This window comes from Hippoglossus stenolepis, chromosome 12, assembly GCF_022539355.2.
Source record: "Hippoglossus stenolepis isolate QCI-W04-F060 chromosome 12, HSTE1.2, whole genome shotgun sequence".
NCBI classification, from domain to species: domain Eukaryota; kingdom Metazoa; phylum Chordata; class Actinopteri; order Pleuronectiformes; family Pleuronectidae; genus Hippoglossus; species Hippoglossus stenolepis.
Genome location: NC_061494.1, coordinates 17,872,614 through 17,899,997, shown reverse-complemented (window position 1 = coordinate 17,899,997; position 27,384 = coordinate 17,872,614). Strand labels below are relative to the sequence as shown.

Here is a 27,384-nt window from a genome sequence, read left to right as displayed (position 1 = left end):
CCAGTACTAATGACAAGGCCACTTGTCCCTCTGTGGCACCAGGGCCAGACGTGTGTCAGGACGGGAGGACAAGGGCAAGCGTAAGAGAGACAGAGAAGAGAAAGAGAAGAAGAAGAAGAAGTCAGGAAATTTATCCTGTCCTCTACATCCCAGTCACAGGAATAACCAGGGTTTGAGTTTGTTTGTGGGGGAAACAGAGAAGTGATCGGCACCATGATGATGACCCAGGTGGAGACCACGGTCCACTACGACAACGGCTTCGAGGAGGTGTACATGACTCAGGAGGATGAGTGGGACCGGGACATGCTGCTGGATCCGGCCTGGGAGCAGCAGCAGAGGAAAGTAAGAATCAAATAAATGAAACCTGCATCAAAACTACTGGAGCTGCTTTGTGATTGGTGCAAAGCTGCTGTGACTCAGCATTGTAGTGAAAGTTCAAAGTTTAAAAAGTTTATTTCATGTGTTTCGTATATATAATATGTAGGAATCTGGTTTTTACAACATAGTTTTACACGAATCTGTTGAGACCGTCGTGAAGTTAACCGTAGTAGAAGGTTGGACTACCGGTTGAGATTTTCAAAATAAAATACAATTCAGGAGCATTTAAACTGCTTTTATAACACTTCTTATCTCATAGGAGTCATGAATTTGTCTTTTTAATCAAGTAAATCCATTTGAGTTTTCGTGTAACTAAGTCTGTGCTTGGAGGTTATTGAGTGATGTTCAATAAATACCTTGACTTGGAGTAAATAACCATTACGAACCCAAACATTATGAACCAACCCAACTTGCAGTGTAATAATAATAATAATGATTAAAAGCTTTATTTAAATGACGCTTTTCTTAACAAAGCTACAAAGTTCTCCAACAGAGTGTAAAACTACAATAAAAATGAAAACTTTACAAATTAGAAGGTTGTCTGTAAGCCTAGCTAACCACAGATAGGTGTGGATATCTGTCTTAATATATCTTTTTTTTATTGTTTAAATTGTAGCTCTAGCTGTGTAAAACCATGAAGAAAAAAACAAAAACGTGTCAGGGGTGAGGTCATGGGGGGCATTTGCATTTGCCCCAGCGGAAATCTGATTGTCCCTTAAGTGCCTCGGGTCTCTCGTCTTTTTTAAAAGTTATTAATAAGTCACTTACTAACAATAAATATGATATAATAATACTTTTTGCTTAGATTTTCTAATTCATAAGCTCTTAGTAGACGATGTTGTTGAAAAAGGATCAAAATACATTCAACTATGCGTTGCCTGTTTAAAGCAGTAGAGCTGTAATAATAATCAAGGAATAACTTAAATGTGCACTTCACTGAATCAGGACCTGTGCATGGATGTTGGACATACAATTGTCCCCTCTGTGGCCCCCCCACCTCTTACGGCCCCCTGATTTAGAAAAACCTCCAGCTCCGCCACTGCTCGATGGTGCTCTTTGATTTTGACGCTCCACTTCCGGCCTGGCCCTGCCTGCATGCCTCAGCCCTGACGCGGGCCCCGGGGCTCCGGCTCTGGGGAGGTGGGGGGGGGCCCTGGCGGAGGGATGCGGCGGGTACCAGCTAACAATAGCCGCCCCAGCTTCCAGCGGCTCCGCGCAGCGCCGCCTCTCTCCCCCGCTGATACGCGCGGAATGCGAGCTGTCAACAGATGCTAGCAACACATGATGACGCTCTCGGGATTAGAATGGACGCTGCGTCTAATTTTAGACCCCGGGACCAAAAGGCATTACAGCGGGTTAATCCAGTGTCCTTGGTGCGGGATTCTTTTGTTTATAGAAACCACGCAGAAATATTGAACCAGCACCAGGTCTTCTCAAATATACCCCCGGCCTCACACACCCTTTTTTAGGCCTTTTTCAAAGTTGCCCCAGGCCCTAGTTTTGCTGCTTCTCTGCACAACTGGAGGCCAAACAGCTCCAGACCCCATGACCTCCACGCGTGGCCCCTGCAGAGATGACCAAACTGTGTATTTTGGGCCACAGTGTGATAGTCAGGTCCCTGGTCCGTATGCACCATGTTTCCAGTGTTTATCTTTCTTACTGATTGTAATTTGGAGTTGACAAGTGCTCATTGGAGAGAGGTGCGGCCCTGCCAGCAGCTGTTCACAGTGATCAGAGCTGATGAAACAACTGAGGAAGGTGATGAAGCTGTGCCCGAGCAGCTTGTTATATACCACAGCCTCTAACATTCACAGTATATGAGTGTTGCCATGCAGGGTGGTTTTTTGTTTCCTTCATCAGGGGACACTTTTAGCTGCTTTTTCTAAAATAATTTCTGTCCAGTCGCCTTTGGTCCAGCTCATGTCGTGGTGCAGTCGGCTTATTTCAAATCCCACCAGCAGCTGTGGTAGCTTTCCTTCACTGGGTATTAATGGGACTGTGCTTATGTGGACTTTAAAAAATATCTATTATCTGACTCAGAAGGTTTATTAAGGAGATCGATAAAAGTCATCAGTGCTCGGTCGTGTTAATCCAAATCTTAAACCAAGTAACAGCAAAGAAAGTGGAAGTGCAGAAGTGTTATAGATAAAAAGTGAATCTGCTCATCTGAGTTATAAAGAGTTAAAAATGGAAGAGGGATATTTCAACGTGTTTCAACATTCAGTTTTTCTACTTTTCCATCCTCCTGGACAAGAGCGGTCATCCTCTGACCCAGCGAGGCCCCACAGGCAGTGACAGGGTTGGTCCTCGCTGGATGTGATTCATGAATATTTTTAGCTGTAATCGTCACTGGTCAGTTGTGCTGCGGAGGGAGGGGGCTCGGAAAGTGGGCAGATGGGTTTTGCAATTGTGGCCGAGTCAAATTTGGAGGAGAAGCATGCCACGTTCTTTTCTCTTTTTTTTTTTTTTAATTCATGGAGGAGGGCGGCAGTTCAATGTCACATCGAGCTTGGGGACCCACTCAGAGTGGAATGTGATTTAGTCTGAAGCTGGTAATGCTCCGTTTTTGAACCAGCACCCAGAGGAGAAACCTGAGCGGCTGGAAGGGCACCCAGTCCAGTCCTATGAGTGAAAGGCTGTTGAAGAATAAAGGGTTGGAAAAAGTGCTCAGATATATTTCTCAGTTGATGTCACTTGGCAAATAAAGCTACATATGTGAAAATACACAAATATAAAAGTAAAAAGTACTGTTAAAGTTACTTCTCTACTAACAGCTAATGAATCTCTTACTTACCGTCAGGGTCACAATTTGACCCCTGACTTTAAAACGGCCTAAAAAGTGATCACTTGTGTCTATTTGTATGAGTGAAGGTTGTGAAGTCAAAGAACAACATGTCATCAAAAACCTCCAGTTGATGGATGAAATGATTGACGGACGTTTAGGGATCAAGTCACATGGGATCATGTCACATGGGACTCCCCCGTTTGCTGCACGTCTTTTCCCTGCTCTGTTTCCCTGAGTTTCCTGTTTGTCAAATAAAGCCACAAAAATGTCCCAAAATAAATGAGAGATTATCCAATACCATATTTCCCTTACCAGTGCATTAAATAACAACATATAGGCCTAATAGATTTATCAGCTGAATGCTACTCAGTCTAAATCCTTTGAAAAAGAAAATACATGCAGAAAATGCTTTATGAGATTGCTGCTGTTTTAATAGACAGCACTAATGCCCCCCCCCCAGGAGTCAAAGTCTTGTAAATGAAAACTGTAGAAAAACCCTTCACACATCTGTGTAGTGGCCTGTAAGTCAGTGAAAAGTAAGTAACTCCCGCACACTGTCTTACTTGCAGTGATTTATTTTCAAGTGGCCTGATGAGGGTCCAGCACCGAAACGTCGCAAATAAATCACTGCAAGTAAGACAGTGTGCGGGAGTTTGTCCATAATGTTTGGAACTTTCCACTGTGAAATATCATTATAACAGTAACATTATTCAACCAGAAATCCTCTTCACTGCTCTAAAAAGGCACAACTGCTGTTTAGAAGCAATGAACGAAAAGGGATTTTCCTCGGAAAATAAACTTTAGTCAGGGTTAAACTAATAAACTTTACAGACGTGGTATCGCATCGGTACACAGATTACATGCTCGCCGTTAACCGACTCTGCATATTCGGCAGAATTGGAGGCGTTTCTGATGCTGGTATCGGAATATTTCTAAAATAAAAGAGAAACAAATATTTGCTTAGCGTACTTTACAGATTATTATTGTTTTATTTTTACAAGAACTGATCACCTCATTGATTCAAGCTCATATAAAACAAAATCAAGCTTCTTTAAATATTTTTTTGTTATGGAAGACAACAACATATTCGTCCTTGTGGTTGATCCTGAACCTGATTCTAAACATGAAATTTCAACTATGCTTCCATTCTTTTTCCACGCCTGCCCGTCCTCATACGTCAGCACGGTGATGAGTGCGACCAGGAAGAACAGCATACATGTGATAAAGTTATCTCCGTGCAGCTGTAACCAATCACAGTGACAGAAAGGGACGTGAGGGGGGGGGAACTAGCTCTGCATCCACGTGACATTTTCACTTACGTTGACACGGCGAGACGTTTCGACATTCCCCCCCCCTCCCGCCCTCTTATCGTGAGCCACAGCAGAGCCGTCTAAATTTAACACCTTATATCGGTCGGAATGTGCTCTGTGGTCGGCTCCCAGCTTTCATCCGTGAACGTGCTGAGCGCCTGTAAACTCTGCTGCTGGGGCTGTTGAGGGAAACTTTGTAAAAATAGGAGGAGAAAGACAATGAGCCCGTCTTAACGTGATTCACAGTATTTCAGGAGCCCACGTTTCTCCTGATTGTTGTTAGCGATGGAGCCATAGCAGGAAAAAGCAGGAAACCAGCCACTGAAAGGTCACTGAGGGTTAATCTGAAAATGTAGCACTGGTCAAAGGGGTGAAGATTGATTTGAAATGCAGTCTTGAAGTGAGGACTTGTTAAGCTGCGAGCTGCTTCAGTTTGTTTGGGTCCTCTGCGGAGGGGAATTTCACGCCTGTAGTGTGTTGCATCAGTAGTAGCTTCACAGGAAGTGAAGAGACAGCTGCAGTTTTCACGGTCACCCACGTTTTTTTTATCCCTTTTCCTGTCAGACCTTCACGGCCTGGTGTAACTCCCACCTGAGGAAAGCTGGAACTCAGATTGAAAACATCGAGGAAGACTTCAGGAATGGGCTGAAACTAATGCTGCTGCTGGAAGTTATCTCAGGTCAGCCAACGAAACGAAAACATGTCTGTCACAACTTCATGTCTTCTCAGTTCCTTTTCAATTCCTTTGTTTTTGAGTCAATTAAACAATCTATTAAAACGAGGATCACATTCAGTTACATATATATATCTGACTATTACATAATACTCTGTTCGCAGGAGAGAGGTTACCCAAGCCAGACAGAGGGAAGATGCGGTTTCACAAGATTGCTAATGTCAACAAAGCTCTGGACTTCATCACGAGCAAAGGAGTGAAACTGGTCTCCATCGGAGCTGAAGGTTACCGCAGCTTTCCTGTATACGTGAACATATATGGATCTGGGTGATAATCAGATTTTTTTTATCATCAGTGTTGTCCAAATTGATTTTAACGTGTTGTTGGCCTTTCAGAGATCGTGGACGGTAATGTAAAGATGACTCTGGGAATGATCTGGACTATCATCCTCCGCTTCGCCATCCAGGACATTTCTGTGGAAGGTGAGACGGTGAAACCCAAAGAAATAAGATCGAGATCCTTTTCTATAACACCAGGTCAACTGAGTGTAGACAATTATTCCAAGGGACATACATGAGGGGGTCCTCTGAATATTGTCTACCTTGTATGGGAGTCTTATTATCTCTGCTACATAGTGAACATATTAACCTGTGAATTCACTTTCTCCTCAGAAACATCTGCCAAGGAAGGTCTTCTCCTGTGGTGTCAAAGAAAGACTGCCCCCTACAGGAATGTCAATGTCCAAAACTTCCATGTCAGGTCAGTGTTTCACACACACTCTGTTAACTGAGCTGTTTGATTTTACTGATAGCTGATGCCATTAATAGTTACTCTAGGTTGTCCTCTTATTCCGTGTTGTCATATTCTAAGGACAGAGATGATAAATGCCGGCACCTTTTCCAAAATATTGTTTTTAATTTCACTTGGACATACAAGTGGGAACTGCATATTTTTGGTTTGCACAATAACTAAGTGAATCTTATAGCATCATGTCAGAACTAAGCTATGACAACAGCTTTGTGCCGTTGCACCTCCACCTGGAACTGGACTAACGGCAGCTTCCTGTCTGAGTCGAGCTCTAACTTAACGTGTTCTCTCTGCTCGTCGGCCGGTGCAGCTGGAAGGATGGCCTGGCCTTCTGCGCCCTGATTCATAGACACAGACCCGACCTCCTCGACTACTCTAAGCTCAACAAGGTGTCGTGTGGTTTCACCTGTAACCAGGATGCTGTGTCTCAGCCCCAAACACTAACAGAGTGGTTTCCACTGAAATTAACACCACCTGTTGAAAACGAACACACACTGAACTCAGGACAAGGACATTTCTTGGGGCACTTTTTATGATTTTTTTTTTTACATCATGTTGTGGAACACTAAGGAAAACTAGTCTATACTAGAGCAGGAGGTGTTGATTGCGATATCTGGATTGATGGCACTGTTGATCCAAACTATAGTATAGTTTAAACTTGAAGTAATTTAATGAGATTGCTGGTATTGTTTATGGTTCTGTCCAATATTTATCTATAGAGCTTATCCTTTGAGGGTCGATAATTTAAGGTAAGGTGTCTATGAGAGGTCCACTGAGCAGTAACACATGCTGTAGACAAACACTGTGTTATTGGGCTAATAGACATGCAGAGCATTCTTTTGCAAGTACATTCATTCAGTGTCACCTCATGCGTCATTGCTTCAATATTTATTAATTTACTTAATTTCAAGATAATTTGCATTAAAAAACAACCCGTTGCTTGAATTTTTCGGTCCATTTTGTGCTCCCCACTGTGCCCAGCACAACGTTTAGTTTAATGGTGGTGACTTGTGGCCCCGTGTGTATCACACAAAGTGATAAATATGCGAGCCGAGGCTTGTCTGCCTTCAATTAATGCAGAGTTTGACATTTCCTGTCCATTTAAAAACCCCCTTCACAATGTGGGGTGTATCAGGGAGCGCATTCCACTTGAGCTCCAGTGTTTTTTTCAGGGCAACAAATCCGCAGCTCATTTAAATGTTTTGGATTTGATGGATGGCCACGACTCTCTCTCACAGTGTTTGTGTGCAGACAGTCGAGGGGCTTATTGAGCCATTCTGCACAGCTGACAGCCCCCTCGGGAAAAAGCAGCGCACAAGTAACCAACGCTTTCCCTCCTGAACGGAAGGTGCTGTGCCGCCATGGCTCTGCTTTTGGAATATTTGAGGCTTCGCTCTTCCATTGCACGGCCGGTTAGGGAGAGTGACGTTTTCATTTGCTGTGGAAACAGAAGCGCTCATTTTCAGGCCACAACTCACTGGCCTGACTTGGAGTTGACCTAGAATAGTCACAGAAACATGAGCCTAGTCCCCGCAGAGCTCGGGCTTAGCTTTTCCTCTGCTATTGTCTGCAGTGTCACGTAGCGCTCCCCCAGTTAGAGGCTGGGAAAAGTCAGGAAGATGTTTATGAGATGATATTTCACAGTCAAATATTAAGTATCGTTGTGAGGATGGTGTTTCATAATGAGGATTAAAATGCTCTTGGTGAATGTAAGTGATGAGGAACAAAGAAACCTGATGTTCTCTATCTATTGCTTTTCCTCACTGTCTCCATCTCACAAACATATTCACTCACTCAGTCGCACCTGGGTTTTACCAGGAGACAGGCAGCTGTGCCAGGCAGCTGTTGAGTCTGGCTCCAGGTGAGTGTGTTTGTTAAGCTCGCTGTGTTCCAGCCCGCTGAACCGGTCGGGGGCGCGCACACACACACACACACACACACACACACACACACACACACACACACACACACACACACACAGAGGCCTTGGGGGGTATCCTTCTATCCATCCTTCCTTCCATCCATCCCTCCATCCCATTACTACCATGACTATCCTATCCATCTATCTGTCTGTCCTGCAGTGGATCTGTGAGCAGCTGGCCCTGTCATGTACTGTGCCAATCCTCACCCCCCCACCCTCTACCTTTATGGAACAGTGGTACAGAAATGGGGACAATAGCAGCAGCATGATAGCATGATCCCTTTACCCCAGTGCACTCTCACTGACTGTTCACCATCAGCTGTTCGCTTAATGCACCACTCCCCACTCTGTTATAACTCTTCTCCTGTTTGTCACAAAAGAGAAAATGTATTTGTCACCTCAAGAAATGTATGATGTTTATTGTTGTGAACTTTTTACATGAGTAATGTGGGGTGCCGATTGCAAAGGGTTGCATGCTTAAAAATAACAGCAACATTTCACCATATTTATCAAGTAATTTTGTTTTCCAGATTTACAGCAATATTTGTGAACTTTGTAAATCTTAATCCTAAATGTGAAATGTCAAACCTAAATGGTAAATCTAAATCTATTAGATCTAAATGTTAATGTTGAATATAAGTATTAAACCTAAATGTTGAATTTAAATCTAAGAATTCTTAAAAAACTTAAAAATCTAAATGTCAAATTTAAATCTAAGTGTAAATCTAAATATTAACAATCTGCGCCCCATAGAGTAATGTATTGGTTGATTGATTTATTTTCTATTTGATTAATTAATGACAACTTATCAGAATAGATTTGTCAATAAAGTCATTAAATCAGTTAAGATAAGATTCTTGAATCTTCCTCATGTTACAGACTAAAGGATCAGTACTTTGTCTGTACTGGGTTTTGTACAGAAGCTGTATTGAATATAAATGTAAAAACAAGTGCGATTAGATTAATGTGCATGGACAGTGGGTGGCCAGGGGAGAATAATGTGGTCATCATAGCACAGGGGTCAGTGTGGAGGCATTTTAAGTCCGACATTGCTGCCCAGTGATGCCGAATTGTGTTTCTTTATTTAGGATGATCCTATGGGGAACCTGAACCTGGCTTTCGACTTAGCTGAGAAACACCTGGACATTCCCAAAATGCTGGACGCAGAAGGTAATGTTTTATGAAATAGCAGGCGCCAAATGTTCTTTACTTCATATTAAAATTTTAAACCTTCTCATGTTCTGTTTTTGAAATATGATTGTGTCTGTGTGTACGTAGACGTTTTCTCTATTGGAGGTTTAGTTTCGTTCTTGTCTCATTCACATAGATCCAATCACAAGTTTTATATGTTATTGTTTTCATTTCTATACCGTAATTATATACCTGTATGGAACATAAACCATAACAAACAAGAATGGCAGTGCGGTGAAAATGTTGACCCATACCACATCCTTACACCAAGTTTTGTTTAAATCCGTTTTGTGTTTTTTTGTGTAATCTTGCAACAAACAAACAAAAAACCGACAGGGCAATAAAACTTTCAAACTAGTCTTTCTGTCTCCTCCCATTGTCTGAAATACTTTCCCACTGATACTTCTCTTTTCCACACCTTTGACTTTCCCTCCCTGTCAATGCCATAGATATCATCAACACCCCCAAGCCTGATGAAAGAGCTATCATGACCTACGTGTCCTGCTTTTACCACGCCTTCGCTGGAGCTGAGCAGGTACAGAGGTTGAAGCTGTCCCGCTTCACCAATTTGCATTTTATATTTTGACTTTGTCTCTTCTCTACAGTTCATCTGTATTTTGAGAACAGAGTCACGTGCAGAGCTTAGATTTTGACGTTCCATAATATATTTAGTTGTATTGGAAAGAAGAATGGGAGCATGGCCCGTTCTGTGTTACTTTGCCGATGTGGTACATTGTTCTTGTGTCCTGTGCTTGCAGGCAGAGACGGCTGCGAACAGGATCTCTAAGGTGCTTGGTGTCAACCAGGAAAATGAGAAAATGATGGAGGAATATGAGCGACTGGCCAGTGAGGTAAAACAGTCGACATGTAATCACAGAATATCTTCTCGTATGATGCTTTCAGACGTGCACTGTGGTCCGGACATTTTCCCAAACCCTCACCTGAATGTTCCTGACATTTTCTTGTTGTTGTGTAGGTGTCTTATTCTGAAAATCTCCTTTTGCACTCTTCATATGTAACTCTAGAAAATGTCCAGATGTTTGTTGTATGTTAACATGCAGTTATTTTGTGTCTCGACTTTTCCCACTTTTTCCTCGTGTCTCTCAGCTGCTGGAGTGGATCCGCCGCACCACTCCCTGGCTGGAGAACAAGACCCCGGAGAAGACCATGGCAGAGATGCAGCGGAAGCTGGAGGATTTCAGGGACTACAGACGCCAACACAAGCCCCCGAAGGTGCAGGAGAAGTGCCAGCTGGAAATTAACTTCAACACCCTGCAGACCAAGCTGCGCATAAGCAATCGACCTGCCTTCATGCCCTCTGAGGGGAAGATGGTATCCGTAAGTCACAACTCAATTCAGTCGAGACTGAGTGAACAGCTATCAATGGGTCTTATACCACATCATGTCTATTTGCCTAATAGCTAATGCTGGATTCTCACAAAGGATTTAAGAGAAACAGGCACTGGAATTGTACCAGCAGTGGGTGGTTTGTTTTACACTTCCATCCTTTTTTATTTTCATTTTGTTTCCAGGACATAGCCAGTGCATGGCAGGGCCTGGAGCAGGCAGAGAAAGGCTACGAGGAGTGGCTCCTCACTGAGATCCGTCGGCTCGAGAGACTGGATCACCTGGCAGAAAAGTTCCGCCAAAAAGCCACCAATCACGAGAACTGGGCCAGTGGTCAGTTTGTCACTATGCTTTTTACCTGGATGGTTTGTGTCTCTCACTGCAGTAACTATAAGTCTGAATGTTTTTCATCTACAAGCATCTGTATTATTGCTTTTCTGCATGTTTTCAATGTCGTAATTAACCTTGCAGTTGTTTATACTTGTTCCTAATGAGATTTGATTGAAGGTGTTAGTCTGTTTAAAGCAATCAGCCTCTAGTGGAGGGCAACAGGTCGGTTTCTCCATCAGCAAAGGCCAAATTAGGTCTGTGTTTGGATCTAAATGATCTTGTTTTTCTGTTCTCTTGCCTCATGCTTCCCTCTCTCTTTGCCTATTTTTAATATTCAGGTAAGGAACTGATCCTCTCCCAGAAGGACTATGAAACAGCCACCCTCGTAGAAATCCGAGCGCTGCTGAGGAAACACGAGGCCTTCGAGAGCGACTTGGCAGCCCACCAGGACAGAGTGGAGCAGATTGCTGCCATCGCACAGGAGCTGAAGTACGCACTCCCTAGAGCAGATGTTTGCAGTCGTGTCATGAGGCCCGGGGCAGTGGGTGGCGGGTGGGCAACGATGGGGGTGCCAGGGAAAACATTGTGTAAATATTATTCTAATACCATTAGCACTGCTCTTGCATAGAAGGAAATACTATTCTACTCATTCACCTTGAGGCGTTGAACTCTTTTGAACCACTTTGGTAAAGTGTACTGATGAAGATAGTGAGTTCATGTGGTGCCGGAATAATCGGGACAAATACTTGCAGAGTCAACAAATATTTTGGTATAGCTCTACACAGACACTATCCAGACGTTTTTTTATGATAACATGTGTACGTTTAAAATGATCTATATGTCATTACTGGCCTTTTTTCCTTGCACTTCGTTACTATGCAGATATTAGAATATTATTCAGTTTGATCTTAAACACTCCAAACACATGAAAACAACACATTTTGTTTACAGCATCTGTGTTTTTTTTCCACATTCCGACTTCAAAGCACACGAACGCACCAAAGTCAGAACATCCACTTTACAACTCGCGATGCAGTGTCATTGTGACTGCACAGTGTCATTGTGAATGCACAGTGTCATTGTGAATGCACAGTGTCATTGTGAATGCACAGTGTCATTGTGAATGCACAGTGTGACTGCAGGGGACAAAGGCGAAGGGTGAGCTTCACTGACATTTCCAATCAGCACTCAGCAATGTGCACCTGTACATCGTTACCTTCTCCGTCCGGGATTGGCCACAGAACACTTCCTGTTTCACATTTAACCGGCGCTCTGAGCTGAGAGGAGAAGATCACATTTCAGCTGGGAAGGAGAATGGCTGCCTGGAGTTCTGCAAGGTATGTGACAGTTTAATGATTATGTTTGTGTGTTTGTTTTATGCCTTGTATATAATTTTACTGAAGTTTTTGACCATGCTCTTTTCTTTTACAGTCTGCTGCTCCTCATTTCACTCTTCAGCTGCAATGTCTATTGTTTTCCTGCTAAAAAAGGTAAATGCAATAACCTGACTAATGTTATAAGCTGCCTCCAAAGTTAAATATTAAACTTCCATTTAAAATGTTTTAATACTAACATTTTTCCACTCTAGGCTGGCGCCAGTATAATCCTTATGGAGGCAGTTTCTCAACTGTGGAGACGCGTCCTGGAAGCTATCGTAGCTTATCCCAAGGTCCTCCTGCTCAGTCTGCCAATATGAATGATCCTGCTGTCTCTTACTACTATGACCCTATGAAGGGGGGAGAATATTCCAGTTACTATCCAGCGAGCACTCGACCTGCTACAGACCCCCCCAGTCAGGCTCCTTTTTTGGACGCTGAGGAGTCTACAACTGACCTCAGCGTGTCCAGAACATCTCCGCCCATCATGGACATCAATGTTCTTCCTCCTCCTCCGTTTCAGGCAGGTGAGCTCAAGCACTATGAAGAGAATTTTGAGGATGGAAACTATGAGGGGGAAGAGGATTTTAATGTGCCTCCTCCACCACTTCCTGAGTCTGAATACCAGGCTGGTGAGTTGAGTCACTTTGAGTCCACCTACGAGCATGGAAATGAAGAGCGGGAAGCGGAGGAACAAGGTCTTGGGCCACCGCCCCTCTATGAGCTGTCATCCACGTCTGCTGCTTCCACATCTGAGGAGAACTTGCAGCCAGCTCCACCAGAAGAGGAACCACTTCGACCAAGCCAGCTTTACCTATTCTTGACTGGTCGGCTTCCTCCTGGCGCGCTCTCCCACTTCCAGTCAGAATATGAGCATGGAGGAGACCACTGGAATGATGTCCTCTATGAGAGATACCAGTTTCCCATCGCTCAAAGTCCAACCTCAGGCCCTGAGACAAAAGAAGATCCCAGGGAAGAAGTCTGGCCGGAATACTAAAGAGGACTTTAGAACGAACAAGACCAGGGGGAAAGACCACTCTACTGGTTCCTGCAGTTTATCCAAATATGTTCTGTTTATCTTTCTAATAAAATGGAAAAATTATCACTCTGTATTGCCTGACTAAATATTAATTATTTTACTCGGGACAGGTTTCAGAGGGAATCTCGTTTGTTCTGACGAGCCAAACACACAATCCTCTGAAATGTTGTACATACGTGGGTCCCCTACATAATTTAAAACAAGTCAGCATGTTGCACCAACTTTAAACAAGCGAGTAAACTTGAACATACAAACGCTTGGATGACTTAAATGTCCCATCTCTAATAAACCATAGCAAGGAGACAGGTGAAGTGGGACACATCCTTATAATGAGTGGTCCCTTAAATGTAGACATGGGGTTAGATTACTTTATAAAATGCTCCACAATGTACATAATTATTACCTACATTGTCAATATATAAACTTTAATGCATATTCTACATATAATCTATAATTGGCATTAAGACTACACATGCTTTTAATTTGACTCCTACACTTGTGCCTTTTTGTAATTGGGGTTAATCTTATCACAAACATTTACTACATCATGATTGCTTTTTTTACTTTTTTTTTTTACCCAGTGGCCTTTTCTGAAAAATGCACCTAAATAACTAAATGATGCTGTGAAGCTCTTTCCCACAGCTGAAACAAAGTATGTGCTTTGTTTTTCCAGTGAGCTGGACTACCATGACGTGGCAGCTGTGAACCTGCGCTGCCAGAGCATCTGTGACTTGTGGGACAAGCTGGGAACCCTGACTCAGAAACGGAGAGAAGCACTGGAGGTGAGGGCTGCTGACAATTCAATGTCAATATATCAGAATATTTGACTGAAAGCACATGAAAAGATTTCAATCTTCCTCATATACTCAGTCATTTAAGGTCCCTAAACTTGGAAGGGTTGATTTCTTTTCAAGTGTTAGGACGACCAAGTCCCCACAAGAGTGCGCTAATGTTCCACATTGACTACAATAGAATGAAGTTGGGTCTGAGACCAGTTTAATCAAAATGTAGGTATAGGCATATTTAGTTACAGTGAAGACACAACTGATTGATGAGGAGAGATAATTGGATCCCCGCTAAAACCCCTGACCCAGAGAGGAGGGCAAAAGTCAGAGGGTGGAGGTGGATGAAGGTGAAATGGATGTAAGAGTCTGTCCAGGGAAGTGACTGGCTCGAAGCTCACCAGCCACTTCCTCTGATCCGTGCTGACCATTCCAGACCTGCGAATGTGTGAGGGCGCGGGAAGAGGGCCAGGGATTAAGTCTGAATGACAGGGACAGGGGTCTGTTAACAAGTCCATGCCAGTGTTGTATACCCAGGGATTAGTCATCAAAGGCGTGACGGAATATTTGTTTGGGGATTTTTATGGGAGACACGAAGATGATGAATTACTTCAGGCAAGTGTCTGTCAGATTTGTAGGATTTAAAAATAGACGATAACTGAATGCTGTATGTGTTGATGCTTTCAGCGCACTGAGAAACTCCTGGAGACTATTGATCAGTTGTTCCTGGAGTTTGCCAAGAGGTCTGCTCCTTTCAACAACTGGATGGAAGGAGCCATGGAGGATCTGCAGGACATGTTCATAGTGCATACTATTGAAGAAGTCCAGGTAGGATTACAGCAGTAAACATACAGATTCATTAGACTGTAGAATTTAGATATAGACCCTGTTCAGACCCAAATGTGTCCCCATTCAGGATGCATTATAATACCAGAAGTGAATAGACAAACCTGGAGCAGACCATTTGTGATCGGATCTCTCAGTATGGATGTTAACACCAGGTCTGAACAGGGTCATACATCTGCTTTTTACTCTAAATATCTATGAGGTATTTAATGTTATATAGCGTGTAATGTTTGTAGAGTTATTCCACCCACAAAAAAAAACACCTATTATCACTTTTGACAAATTTGAAAAGGTAATAACATTTCAGGTACTTCCCTTTTCCCCTGTCAGAGTCTAATCGCAGCTCACGAGCAGTTCAAAGCTACTCTACCTGAGGCTGATGCAGAGAGACAAGCCATCCTGGGAATCCACAATGAGGTGCAGAAAATTTCCCAGAGCTACGGGATCAAGGCCAACATTGTGAACCCCTACAGCACCATTACAACAGAGGAGCTTCTTAACAAGTGGGAAAAGGTAGCTGCAGCTTTAAAACTCACTCACAGACTCAACGAATGAAGTCGTTATTTCAATAGCGGCTGTCTGGCCTAATAAAAGCAGTCATTATGAAAGAGGAGCAAAGAGAGCCGAGCCTGTGTTCCACTGATAAAGTAAAGAAGTGCAGCTCTAATGTTTTGGATCTAAAGCACTTAATCCAAATATATTAGAATTATTCTGTTTGATATTAATGGCTCTTTTCACAGGGAAGTGACTTTTCACAATACCACGTAAGGCTGTGACTGTGTCTGTGCGTGTGCGTGTTCTCTAGGTGAAGAAGCTGGTTCCTCAGAGGGATAGTGCCCTCCAGGAGGAGATGGCCCACCAGCATGCCCACGAGAGGCTGAGACGACAGTTTGCTGCACAGGCTAATCTCATTGGACCCTGGGCACAGACCAGGATGGAGGTTAGACATGCAGGCTTCATACGCAATTAGACAGTTATCTCCATCTAATCAAATATAGGCCTAGAATGGAAGATAATTATATTCAAATGCACTGTACGTACAATGATAGTGACTTTCCTGATGATGATGATAACAATAATGAAATAAGAGTAAAATGACTGGACATTATTATGCACATGCAATTCTTCTTCATCAAATGCGGCATGTCCCGACATAATTTAGTCTTCGCCCCAGGTAAACGACTCCCTGCAGATCAAAATTTGTCCAAAAAATGAAGTTAACCTTGCTGCATGTGGTTATCCTGACAGGAAATTGCACGCTGCGCGATGGAGATCGGAGGTGCGCTGGAGGACCAGATGACTCAGCTGAAGCAGTGCGAGCACGTCATCGTCGCTTATAAGCCCAACATCGACAAGTTGGAGGGAGACCACCAGCTGATCCAAGAGTCCCTGGTGTTTGATAACAAGCACACCAACTACACTATGGAGGTACAGGGCCGTGGCAGGCAGTCTCACAAATATATGCACAGTAGATGCATAGATGTACTGTAGGTGTATTCTTTATGAACAATCATTATTTATAAACTCGTCTCTTTATTACCAGCACATCCGTGTCGGGTGGGAGCTGCTCCTCACGACCATCGCCCGAACCATCAATGAGATAGAGACCCAGATCCTGACCCGCGACGCCAAGGGCATCAGCCAGCAGCAGATGAACGAGTTCAGATCCTCTTTCAGCCACTTTGACCGGGTAACGCTCTTCACAGTTCACACCACTGCAGTTTTTTTTTTTTACCATTTCAGTGACTCATCTTAAAGTTAGCAACAGCAGGCTACCGATACATCCCAGCCCTCTTGTCAAAAGACTATGGCCAGATAACACATGAACGCGCACCGCCTGACAACTGCTAGAGGCCAACTTTTCCATCTCTGCTTCAGCGGTGCATGGCTGAAGTCTTCAGTCAGGCACAGTGAGAGCACGGGCAGGATGCACGCAGGTACGCCAGGGAATCATGTTTTTACCCAGTCCTGCGGGGGCCACAGACAACGGCTTATTTCCTTTCTGTATCTCAGAAGACTTTATTATAACTTTAGAATGTATTATTGGCTATTGGGACGTGAAGAGGATTTCAACAAATAGTAAAAACAAATTACCAACCCGACCTTAAAGCAAATCACATAGTATTTAGAGATGATCTTATAACTATGACCACGTTGACCCCAAATCTCACTCAAAATTCTTGCCAGACCCACGAGCAGCATTCAGCCTTTGATACTACATCTGACCCGAACTGATTTCTGGAGGAGAGGTTGAGGATGAAAGATTTTACATTTCTCCCTTGGCCATCACAAATTGCCATAAATAATCCATTAAAAAGAGCCACTATTGTGGAACTGTGGAACGTTTCGTTAGGAGTAAGATCCTTTGCCGTTTTGACTTGAAGTGTAACAACTGATGACTTCAATTATGCCGTTTTCATTTATTCAAGCTATATCTGTACTCTTTCCACAGACTCCCTCACCCTTCCAGAATAACAGAATAATGCATGGATTACACGCCCAACATATACAAACATGCGGCACAACATTGGCAAACTATTACCGTTTAGTGATATCTCAGATAAGGAATATTTTGTGTTTGTGTGTATTTTGTGTTGTATTTGTGCGCAGGCAAGCGTCTGTGATAGTAAAATTTCTTCTTTCCGGTTTTATGTTCTCAGACATTTTTCACAATCTCCAGCATCTTTAATGCTTTATCAGAAAAGCTTAAAGATTATGTGCTTACAGTTTAAATCCTTACTGCTAAGTTATATTTATTTTTATCACAGTATGGTTCATCTAACAGTTACTGATAAATTTAGAGAAAAAAACCGTAAAGACTCTGAATAATACATAAATTCAGCATTTAGTTTTACAATATTGCTGTGATGTTTAATGCTGTTGATCTTATTATCGTGTGTCTCTGTTTTGACTCTATCTTCCCCGACTCTATTTTTCTTATCTCCTGTGTTGTGAACCTGAAATTTGTCCTCCAACTGTAGAAAAAGAATGGAGCGATGGAAACCGATGACTTCAGAGCTTGCCTCATCTCTATGGGATATGACCTGGTATGGTATTTCACATGTGGTTTGATGGAAGGGGGGCTGTTTTCTGTATTCTACACATGTTTTGTACAAACACTCCTTGTATTCTGTCCTCCTTTGCCAGGGAGAGGTTGAGTTTGCCCGTATAATGATACTTGTGGATCCCAGTGGTACTGGACTCGTGTCCTTCCAGTCTTTCATTGACTTTATGACCAGAGAGACCGCTGACACAGACACTGCTGAGCAGGTTGTGGCATCCTTCCGGATCCTGGCAACTGACAAGGTATGCGCGTGCTGGCATGATATTCTTAGCTGACACTAATCTATTCTATTCAAGTCATTATTTCCAAGAACTGATCGTGCCAAGCTGATTTATGAGCGACAATTTTGATCATGACCTTAAGGGATAAAAGGCATTATAGCATTATACTTTATGCAAAACATGCCTGAAACACATTTTCCTTCCACTACGCAGCCCTACATACTAGTGGAGGAGCTGAGGAGAGAGCTTCCCCCTGAGCAAGCAGAGTACTGCATCATGAGGATGCCGCCTTACACCGGCCATGGAGTGCCACCAGGGGCACTGGACTACACTGCCTTCTCCACTGCGCTCTATGGAGAGAGCGATCTTTAACCCCAACTACTAAACCTTTAACCCCGCTGACCGTTTACCTAACTGCCCCCGGCCCGAAAATCTAGAAATCTAGAAGAAAGTTGGATCAAATATGTTGAATGAAATGTGTTTGTGACAATACTGAGTTTTTGTTGATGGATTTTCTGTCAAGTGTCGTGGTACTCTGAAATCCTCTTGGATAAAAGACGGCCTCCCAAATCAATAGAAATTGCTATGTTAAAATTATATTGTGAGAAACAATGCTGTCGCCAGTGCAGAGGCATAAAAAAGCAGATCACTTGGTAATACTTATGATCATGGTGTTTCGGTAGTTTATCACTTGAGGAAATAAGATGTAAAAGTCACCCTGTCATGTATTCTTTTCATGTTTCCTCGCAGTGACTTTGTTTTGGAAATACAATCTCCCCGTGAAAGCCGATGCTTAAAGTGAATTTAAGTTTGCAAAAGCAATTTCCAACAATAAATATTAGAAAACGGATTTCCCAAAAGGCTTAAAATATATGGTACTAACAAAGGGAAAAGTGGGAAACCACTTGAATGCAAAAGTAAATGTTTTGGCAGAGAACATGAGAGACTAAAAAATGAGTGTTTTGAAGATAACTTTTTTTGAAGGCAGCAAAGATGTGAAGGCTTGCATATGCATAGAAATAAGTATAATAAAAAATAAATAAATAAAATGTCAAGTGATTTCCCAACTTTCTTTTATTGACACAGTTGAAAGACTGTCAGTAGAAAAGTATATTGATTTATCCACATTTTAAAAACTTTTTGGCTCCACTTCACTGTACTCATGTTATTTGCCATTTGAAAATAACAATAAATTGTATTTAAATTAGAATTTACATACTTCTACTTCCATGTCATACATACAGTATATAACAGTATTTAAATGCAAATATTGATAATGATTTAACCAAAATGTGCCGGTGTTCATATTCATAACACTTTATACTAACAATACAAATTACCTACTGTTAAAACATACTTTCTGTGAGGTGCTTAATGAAAATAACGATAAATCAAACCTTTTGTTTGTGATTTCACACCCACCATGCAAGAGAGATAAATATTGTCAAAGTAATGGGAATTTTCTGCAAAGAGAATCATTGGCTATTTCACACAACCTTGAACCCAAGGCACTGGAGCACACTAATAATTTAATATCCCATTTGGATGCAAACAACCCCCTTTAGAAGAAAAGTTTATTTTTACTATTATGACTGTTGCGGCAGAAACCCACTGAGCTCTATGGGTCCAAGAGGTTTTTTGGTGAAGGCATTGGTTTGTTCTATTTTGGCAGAAAAATAAAGATACTCAGACACCTTGAGGGATTTACTGGTTCTGTTAAAACAATTCAATCAGTTGTACTTTGTGTCCAATTCACACTTATTTTAAACAACTCCACTGAAAAATGTGTTTTAATCTGTTGAATCAATGCTTGAAGTGCGTCTTTGATTGCAATGTATCATCATATTGGACAAATATACAGTAACATATACAGTAAGTTAAGGTTGGGGCTCGAACAGGTACCAGTTCAATAAAACACTAGCCTACATACTTTGACTGGAAGATACTAGTGAAATAGGTTATGTGAGTTGCATTGGTAGTGCCAGAGGTGCTTGTGTTTAATTTTACAAACTTAAGAAGTACTTTAGTATGCTGGGCCAGAGAGCCAAGCGAAACTAATGAAAAATGTATTTTTCGATACTTGGGAAAGTAGAGTGATTTCTGCAATGTTCCTCAGAAGCTACAATTATTCCTTCACTCTGTCATTTTCAATTGTAGGACGGGAAGAGAAATGTGTAAATGATTTAGCTTTTGCACTGTATTTGTCTCTCAGGGCTAAAAAACTTAATTCTCGGATGGTAAAACTCAAAATACTTCTTTCTTTGAGGGGAATGGATGTGGTCAGCAAATGTCAGCGCTATCAGCCCATTACGTTAAGAGGGTGTTACACAGAAAAGGTCATCTAATCAAAATGGACAGGGATCCTCCTCTGAGGAAAATGAAAGTACTTAGCTCAGAGTTTTATATATTTTGTTTACAAGTGGAACGTTTTGGTGAATTACAGAATGCTGGACTTTTTGAACAATGTCCAAGATGTGTCCCAGGTGGAACTGTGTAATTTGGTCATAATGGGAAAAATTGGTCCACATCCAATTCTTAGACTATCGATTTCTAGGGTAATCCCACCGTCTTTTAGTCACAGCGGGTCAGCTAAACGTGCAGAAAGGGACCTTTACATGCACAGTATGTATTAAGACTACGGCCAGATGATAAAGTTGGAATGGAGATGTTTTTTAACAGCCCCTCCAATTTTCCCAAACAAAATACAAAGTATTCAAATAGCTGTATTCACAACTAGAATACAGCAATTTTGCTGTGTCATACAATCACAACATTGCAGGTGAATAGCAGAGAAAGAAACGATCACTCAGTGCTCCTCTGCCAAATCGGAAGCTACATTAACGTATGAAAATTGCAGAGGTACTTTTCTCTACAATCCTCTCTTTTAACAACCTGAATGAAAAACAAATTTGAAGATATAAAATGTTTCTGAAACTAAAAAACATGGAGCTGCCGTGTTTGTTTACTTTCGGAAAGGGACACACAAGGGAAAATGGAGTGGCAACTTGGGAAAGAGGTAAAAACACTTCTTTTTGTTGTACAGAGAACTAAAGTTTGTTAAAAACCTTTTTGGAAGAGCTGTGACGTAGCAAAACACTTTGGGGTTGTCTGACAAAACCTTCACTGGTTTTCTAACATTGCTAGTTAATGCTAATTTAGAGAAATTGACTCAAAAGTTAACTAATAAATGACGGGCCTGGACCTTTATACTTTTTAGCTACACTAAAACCCTGGAAACATAATGGAGGATAGTAATGCAAGTAGATGGGGGTTACCGTGAGCTGTTGACGCTAACAGGGGACGTTAGCATGATTTCCATGAGCCGTTGTCGCTAACACTGGATGCTAGCATCTTTGACTCCTTCACTTGGAAGAAAATGGCGCCAGGAGACGACACCGGAAGTTATCGGCAGACTCCGCCCACACAGTGACGTGTCCCGTCATGCTCTCCGCCTCCCCCAGCTTCACCTGCGTCACCACAGCTGCTCTCGTGTTGTTAGCTCTGGTTTGAATAATGTCCGACTCTGGAGATGATGAATTCCACTTTCTACGAACGGTGAGTCACACACTTTTCAAACTAGCTCTGGATATAAAGAAAGAAATATATGTAAATAGGTCACACTAGAAAACTACATGTTTTTATACTTACCTAAGCTAAAAACTAGCTGCAGAGGTGTCAACAGTAAACATTAGTGGTGGAAGACTTACACATATTTTTTACTTTCGCTAAAAATACCACATTACATGCAAAGGTCATTTACAAAACCTAAAATATACAAAATGTACTTTGTAGGAAAATGACCCCTGTAGTTTATATACTTTTGATAATTATATTAACATGCATTCATGTGTAAGCAGCAATTTAATGTTTAAGTTGGTTGAGGTTTATTTGTTAATCAATTAATGGTTTAATTTGTAAAATACAGTGAGAAATGCTGATCAGAGTTGGTCAGAGCCCGAAACTGTCAACAAATGAAAAGCTATTGTTTTTTAATCTTTACACGATAGATTAATTTAAGGACTTTAATAATGGTTAACAATAAATTTTATGTCAGACAACTAATTGCTTCAGCTCCCACTGTTCATATCTTATGAAGCCACACAATTTACAACATCGTAATGTCTGCTATATAAAAAACTAAAGCTGCAAAATGTGGTGGAGTAAAACATATAATATTTCCCTTTGAACTGTAGTGGAGTTCATCAAAAGTGCACATGAATACTTCAGTGGAGTAAATGTACTTAGTTACTTCCCACCACCAGTAATGTCTGAAGAAATAGAAGTAGTTTGTTTTCTGTGTAACTGCCTTTTTTTATGAGGTATTTTCTATTATATTTATGTATCAACAGATTTTCTACTGTAGTATATTGAACTTATCACAGCTAGTTCAATATCAGTAAGCATGGATCTATCAAAATAAAATGTGATCCTATGGCACACACTCAAAACATTTATTTACTTTGCAACATGAATGATACAGTAATATTTAATTTACAAATCTGCTTTACTTTCAGTGCACAGCTTTGTTCTTTTTTAGTCACTGACAGTAAAGGATAACCACAAATGGCTTTTTCCATCTTCACTGGAGGATGATATCATTGTTCTGTAGTTGTTAGTTGTCCTCTCACAGCTTCTTATCTTCGTCCGCTGACGAGGGCATGTCACAAGTGTCTGCTGCGGATACAAGACACACACACACACACACACACACACACACACACACACACCACAAACATGCAGTGTTGCAGACCCAGTGCCCAGGGTGAAGTCATTTTTGAAAGGTCGATCCACAATATAAAATTACACTGCAGATATCTGTCTCATACATTATTACATCTAATGCAAGGTATCCCCGAGGAAATTGTTCAGTGGAGGCGGGAAGCCACAGTGATCCTGTCGAATCTCATCCCTTGATCAGTTTAGTTAGTAGAAGGCAGGAGTAGCATTATAGCCACACTTGTGTTTGTGAATGAAGGCCCGTGTTTAATATCACAAAAGTGAAAGTGGTCTTTGTTCGAGGCAAGTTTATCCACCTCCACTTTAAAACACAATGGGGGAAACTCTTGAGTGGACTACACACCAGCGTCAGTTTCAAATTCCAAACAAGCTTTTTGAAAGACTGTTCCGGACGAATGAACATGCATCTCCACGTTGCCAGAGCTTTTGACATTTGGATTAAGTCTCGTGGTGTAGAGAATTTTCACTTGTACCTGGGAGAGGAGCTGAGTCCTGTAGCCATCTGATTGCTCTGCTGTGTCGGGCAGTGTTTTTGACTGACTGCAGAGTACTGCTGATATGAAGAGTGGAAAGAAGGGTGAATCAGGGGTCAGACAGTGCCATATCTTCCCAATATGGAGATATGCAGCCTGGGTAGAGAGAGGTGTCGGTAGTCCTGGCTGGACGTCGGAGACAAGTTGTCTGTTGTCCCTCTCTACAGCTCTTTAAATAGATGTTAAAAGCCTAATTCTGTTGTCTTGGTCCATTGGCATTTAAATGAAGATATGATAAAGTTTAGATAAGAGTGATTTACAGTGCATACTTTTACAGTAGAGATAGAGCATGTTTTCTGATATCTACACCATGCCACTCTTTCCTGAGTATACTTTAATTTAAACAAGATTTAAAAACTTTGTTTTATATACAGTATACTGTTTTTCATGTCATTTCATGTAGCGTTTCTCTCTTTCATGTCTTTAGATATTTGTGGGTTGGTATACAGGATCAAGGCCTGTATTTATTGCATCACCATGCGGGAAAATGCAGATTTAATATTGCTGTGTACCTTGAGATTAATGCTGACTAGAGTATACTTCAGAGGGAGCAGCAAGTCAGCATCAGGGTTTTTTGCCTTTTTTTTACAAGATGGAGGCTTATAGTTGATCCCCACAGCCTTATCCTTCAAAGACAACTACATCGATTCTCACTATAGAAATTAGCTTTTTTTTTAATACACAGGAATCTGTAACTCTTGTGTGTGTGTTTTCTCAGGGAGATGAGTTGGTTCTGCAGAGCACCTTCACCTCCCAGGAGGAACATGTGAAGCTCTGTTTGGCTGCCGAGGGATTTGGCAGCAGACTTTGCAGACTTGAGTCCACGTCTAACTGCAAGGTAAAGGGCTCCACCTCAATGACTGTGCACTTTTCCTTTGTACCACGTTTTATTCATCATTAATCATCAAACTTTATTATTCTTGAATAAGAAGAGAGAGACCTGTGAGATAATGCAAATAATTCAATAAGAATCAGAAAAAACTGCCCTTTCTAGATATAAGTTTAACACCAAGATATACGGCTGACTGATCAAATATTCAGATTACGATATTGGAAACATAAATGACATTAAGTTTTAATGCTTACCGTGTCTGGCCTGTGCCTAGTATATCATTCAGAAATGTATAAAATAGTTTTCTTAAAATTTCTTACTAATTCACCTCTAAATGAATCTTATCACAATTAACATTTTATATATGTTCCATGTTTAATATGTTTCTTACTTGTGTTTTCAGTGTCTATAATATCTAAACAACAATTCCCAAGTAACCAGATACAAAGCTGCTTCAGTGACACAAACTCTACCATCTTTTTTCTTTCAGAATGTTCCCCCAGATTTGTCTGTCTGTGGCTTTGTCCTCGCCCAGTGTCTGTCTGTCCGAGCCCTGCAGGAGACGCTGGCCCACAGCGAGCACTTGGCTGCAGAGGTGAGTCTCTCCTTCTCTTCTCTCGGTTAATGGATCCTAATATTCCCTGAAACATTGGATTGATTTCTACTCTGTCAGTGTCATGGTGCTGAATGTGTGTGCAGAATGATTTACTGGGATTTCAGGGTACTAAACTGACCTCATATCAGCTACTTAAATAGTATAGTTATAGTAGTTTAAGTGAAGTAGATGAAGTATTCTGTACATTATTGACTACAATATAGAGTACAATTTTAACTGAGCATATATTTGAGAAGGATTTGACCTGTATTTATTCATCTTAAGCTACAGAGTTAGTCGTATAACACACATAACAATGACAAATGAGCCAACATAAAACTGGAACAGCTAGTATTTACGTAAAGTAACAAGTGGACATAATTTACTTGTACTTTACAGGTGGGAGCCGGAGGAAACCATCGCACCCTTCTTTATGGCCAGGCAGTGTTGTTCCTACACTTTTACAGTGGAATGGTAAGTCATCCTGACGTAATGCACATATTAATCAGGATTCAGTTTTACTTCCATGGTCTCAGTCTTACTCCCAAAAGTTTTATTAGATTTTTCCAAATATTTCTTCACATGATTGCTGAAAAATATATGTGTTTTTTTTTTTTACTCCCAGTATCTCAGCTGCTTGTCTTCATCTCAGTCTTCAAGTGACAAGCTGGCTTTTGATGTGGGTCTGCAGGAGGATAAAGCAGGTATTTGATGTCAGATCTTTGTAACAGGATGAACATGAATCTGTATGCAAGTAAAGATTTCAGATATGCATTTATTTTTTAAGTACTTCATGTATATTTCCTGTGTGTGTGGATCAGGTGAGGCGTGTTGGTGGACCGTCCACCCAGCATCTAGGCAGAGGTCAGAGGGTGAGAAGGTGCGTGTTGGAGATGACCTCATACTGGTCAATGTGTCCTCAGAGAGGTATCTGGTGAGTCGGTAAAGGAGTGACGTTCTTTCATTGTGAGTTGACAGAAAATCAGATAAGAATATCTCAGATCTGCTTTAAGAAATAATAAAAGATCACTTATTTGGCATTTGAAGTTGATAAATTGAATGTGTGTTTCATTTTCCACTTGTCTGCCCCCTCTATCTTTCTTTTGAGCTTTGTAGGATCAAAAAATTATCATTTCCTCTGACTTCACTCCGTAGTTTGCCATCTGTGTTCTCTGATGAGTAGATTAGCATAACTGTTTGTGATAGCACCTATCATTGTAGAAAAATCAAGCTCTATTTAATGTTGATGAGCTGATTTTTCTTTTTCCCTGAACGTTTTGTTTCCTACCAGCACATGTCCTTTGGCACTGTTTTTGACAACAGAAGCTTGAGTGACAGCCTGATTGTTGATGCAGCCTTCCAGCAGACTCTCTGGAGTGTGGCTCCCATCTGCTCTGGAGGTGGAGTTGCTCAAGGCAAGTTACTTTTATCATCTTTCCTTTTGTTCTCTAGGCATACCGGATAACATGATCAATGTCTAAAACAGTATAATCCAAATTATACCTGTGTCCAAGAAATGTGATTGGCGTGTCCCTCTGTTTTTCAAACTGATGTTGGCGATGGTCACTGAAAGAGCTTTGCCAACCATGAAAGTGAACAATACTCAGTCTGCTATTTTTTTATTAGAAAATCAACCCAAATCTGGCCTGTTTCGGTAGAAAACTCTTCCCATGTCTCTTCTGCTAACACTAGGGTACCTGAAGGGGGGCGACACGTTGCGGCTACTCCACAGCCACAGTGACGCCTGTCTGACAGTTCCCTCCACAGGGCAGGGAGAGGAGCTGCAAAGGTCGGTTACCTGAAAATACTAATCACCTCTCGTGCCCACCATAAACATCCTTTTGTTCCCTAGTCATGTCCGTTTTCTCAATGCAGGATGATGCATTATGAGGTTGGATCCGTCTCCAGCCAAGCCTGCTCGCTCTGGAGGCTGGAGATTCTGCGTGTAGTGTAAGTATAAATGGGATTTGGTGATCTGCTCACGTGCAGTAATTTTTAGCTTTTGATTGTATGAAAAAGATCAGATTTGAGTAGTGGCAGAAGAAGAAAAAATAGTAAATTATTGCTAGGAGCATAGAGGGAGTTAATATCAAGCCGCTGATGGTCACTGCCAGTTCAAGGTCTGGAGTTTTTGTTTCTTCTGTTTTTGCCTATAATAGCTGAGCAGAGAAACCATGTTTGTCTGGCCCAGAACAGAATTAGGGTTGTGTGTCCCCTGCTTGCTCCCCTGCCATGTCAACACTAAAGAGGGAAAAAACTAAATGTAGCAGACAATTCAATTCAGCAGACAGCGTAATTGTAGCAGACAGTTCAATTTCCTGGAAAAGAATACAACAACGACAACAACAACAACAACAGCGCCACACAAAGTCCTTGATATTCCTCAGGTGGAGCGGGAGGCATACATGCTGGGGGCAGCCTTTCAGACTGTGCCATGTGACCACCGGGAGGTATCTGGGTCTGACAGAGGAAAAGGGCCTGTACCTGGTTGATCGGGACAAGGCCGACATCAACACGACCTCCTTCTGCTTCCGTTCCTCAAAGGTCAGGGGTCCCATGAGACTGTTAAGATCAATTCATTATCTGAATCGATTATGAAATGATTGGATTACTGAAG

General features: G+C 41.7%; 3 protein-coding genes across 3 annotated transcripts in view; all 3 read left to right on the top strand.

Moving 5' to 3' along the window:
• Positions 1 to 2: 2 nt before the first annotated feature.
• actn2b (actinin, alpha 2b) lies at positions 3 to 19,769 on the top strand. The gene is made up of 21 exons (XM_035171911.2): positions 3 to 342; positions 5,038 to 5,152; positions 5,311 to 5,430; positions 5,542 to 5,628; positions 5,818 to 5,905; positions 6,264 to 6,342; positions 8,963 to 9,044; positions 9,515 to 9,600; positions 9,824 to 9,916; positions 10,173 to 10,403; positions 10,598 to 10,745; positions 11,081 to 11,231; positions 13,831 to 13,939; positions 14,627 to 14,767; positions 15,116 to 15,298; positions 15,591 to 15,725; positions 16,034 to 16,213; positions 16,329 to 16,475; positions 17,767 to 17,832; positions 17,933 to 18,091; positions 18,284 to 19,769. The coding sequence occupies exons 1-21, from the start codon at positions 214 to 216 to the stop codon at positions 18,440 to 18,442; spliced, it is 2,688 nt and encodes an 895-aa protein (XP_035027802.1). The 5' UTR covers positions 3 to 213; the 3' UTR covers positions 18,443 to 19,769.
• Positions 11,988 to 13,220, top strand: LOC118118697 (histone-lysine N-methyltransferase 2D-like). Its single transcript, XM_035171914.2, has 3 exons — positions 11,988 to 12,079; positions 12,174 to 12,232; positions 12,331 to 13,220. Exons 1-3 carry the CDS (start codon positions 12,057 to 12,059, stop codon positions 13,113 to 13,115), a joined length of 867 nt encoding a protein of 288 aa, XP_035027805.2. The 5' UTR covers positions 11,988 to 12,056; the 3' UTR covers positions 13,116 to 13,220.
• Positions 19,770 to 21,543: 1,774 nt separating the features above from the next.
• The window catches only part of ryr2b (ryanodine receptor 2b (cardiac)), a 57,957-nt gene continuing 52,116 nt past the window's right edge, over positions 21,544 to 27,384 (top strand). The window contains exons 1-10 of the mRNA XM_047342396.1: positions 21,544 to 21,625; positions 24,059 to 24,178; positions 24,663 to 24,767; positions 25,167 to 25,241; positions 25,393 to 25,471; positions 25,589 to 25,701; positions 26,059 to 26,182; positions 26,460 to 26,556; positions 26,643 to 26,717; positions 27,155 to 27,311. Of these exons, the coding sequence (XP_047198352.1) occupies positions 21,584 to 21,625; positions 24,059 to 24,178; positions 24,663 to 24,767; positions 25,167 to 25,241; positions 25,393 to 25,471; positions 25,589 to 25,701; positions 26,059 to 26,182; positions 26,460 to 26,556; positions 26,643 to 26,717; positions 27,155 to 27,311 (987 nt within the window). The 5' untranslated portion in view covers positions 21,544 to 21,583. The remainder of the gene's footprint in view (positions 21,626 to 24,058; positions 24,179 to 24,662; positions 24,768 to 25,166; positions 25,242 to 25,392; positions 25,472 to 25,588; positions 25,702 to 26,058; positions 26,183 to 26,459; positions 26,557 to 26,642; positions 26,718 to 27,154; positions 27,312 to 27,384) is intronic.

What these genes read in the sequence shown, in the direction of transcription:
- LOC118118697 (XM_035171914.2), top strand. Translation starts at nt 12,057, where the DNA reads ATGGCTGCCTGGAGTTCTGCAAG. An exon ending in GCTGCCTGGAGTTCTGCAAG is followed by an intron (nt 12,080 to 12,173) that starts GTATGTGACAGT and finishes TTTCTTTTACAG; the next exon opens with TCTGCTGCTCCTCATTTCAC. An exon ending in TTGTTTTCCTGCTAAAAAAG is followed by an intron (nt 12,233 to 12,330) that starts GTAAATGCAATA and finishes TTTCCACTCTAG; the next exon opens with GCTGGCGCCAGTATAATCCT.
- actn2b (XM_035171911.2), top strand. Translation starts at nt 214, where the DNA reads ATGATGATGACCCAGGTGGAGACCACGGTCCACTACGACAACGGCTTC. An exon ending in AACGGAGAGAAGCACTGGAG is followed by an intron (nt 13,940 to 14,626) that starts GTGAGGGCTGCT and finishes TGATGCTTTCAG; the next exon opens with CGCACTGAGAAACTCCTGGA. An exon ending in ATACTATTGAAGAAGTCCAG is followed by an intron (nt 14,768 to 15,115) that starts GTAGGATTACAG and finishes TTCCCCTGTCAG; the next exon opens with AGTCTAATCGCAGCTCACGA.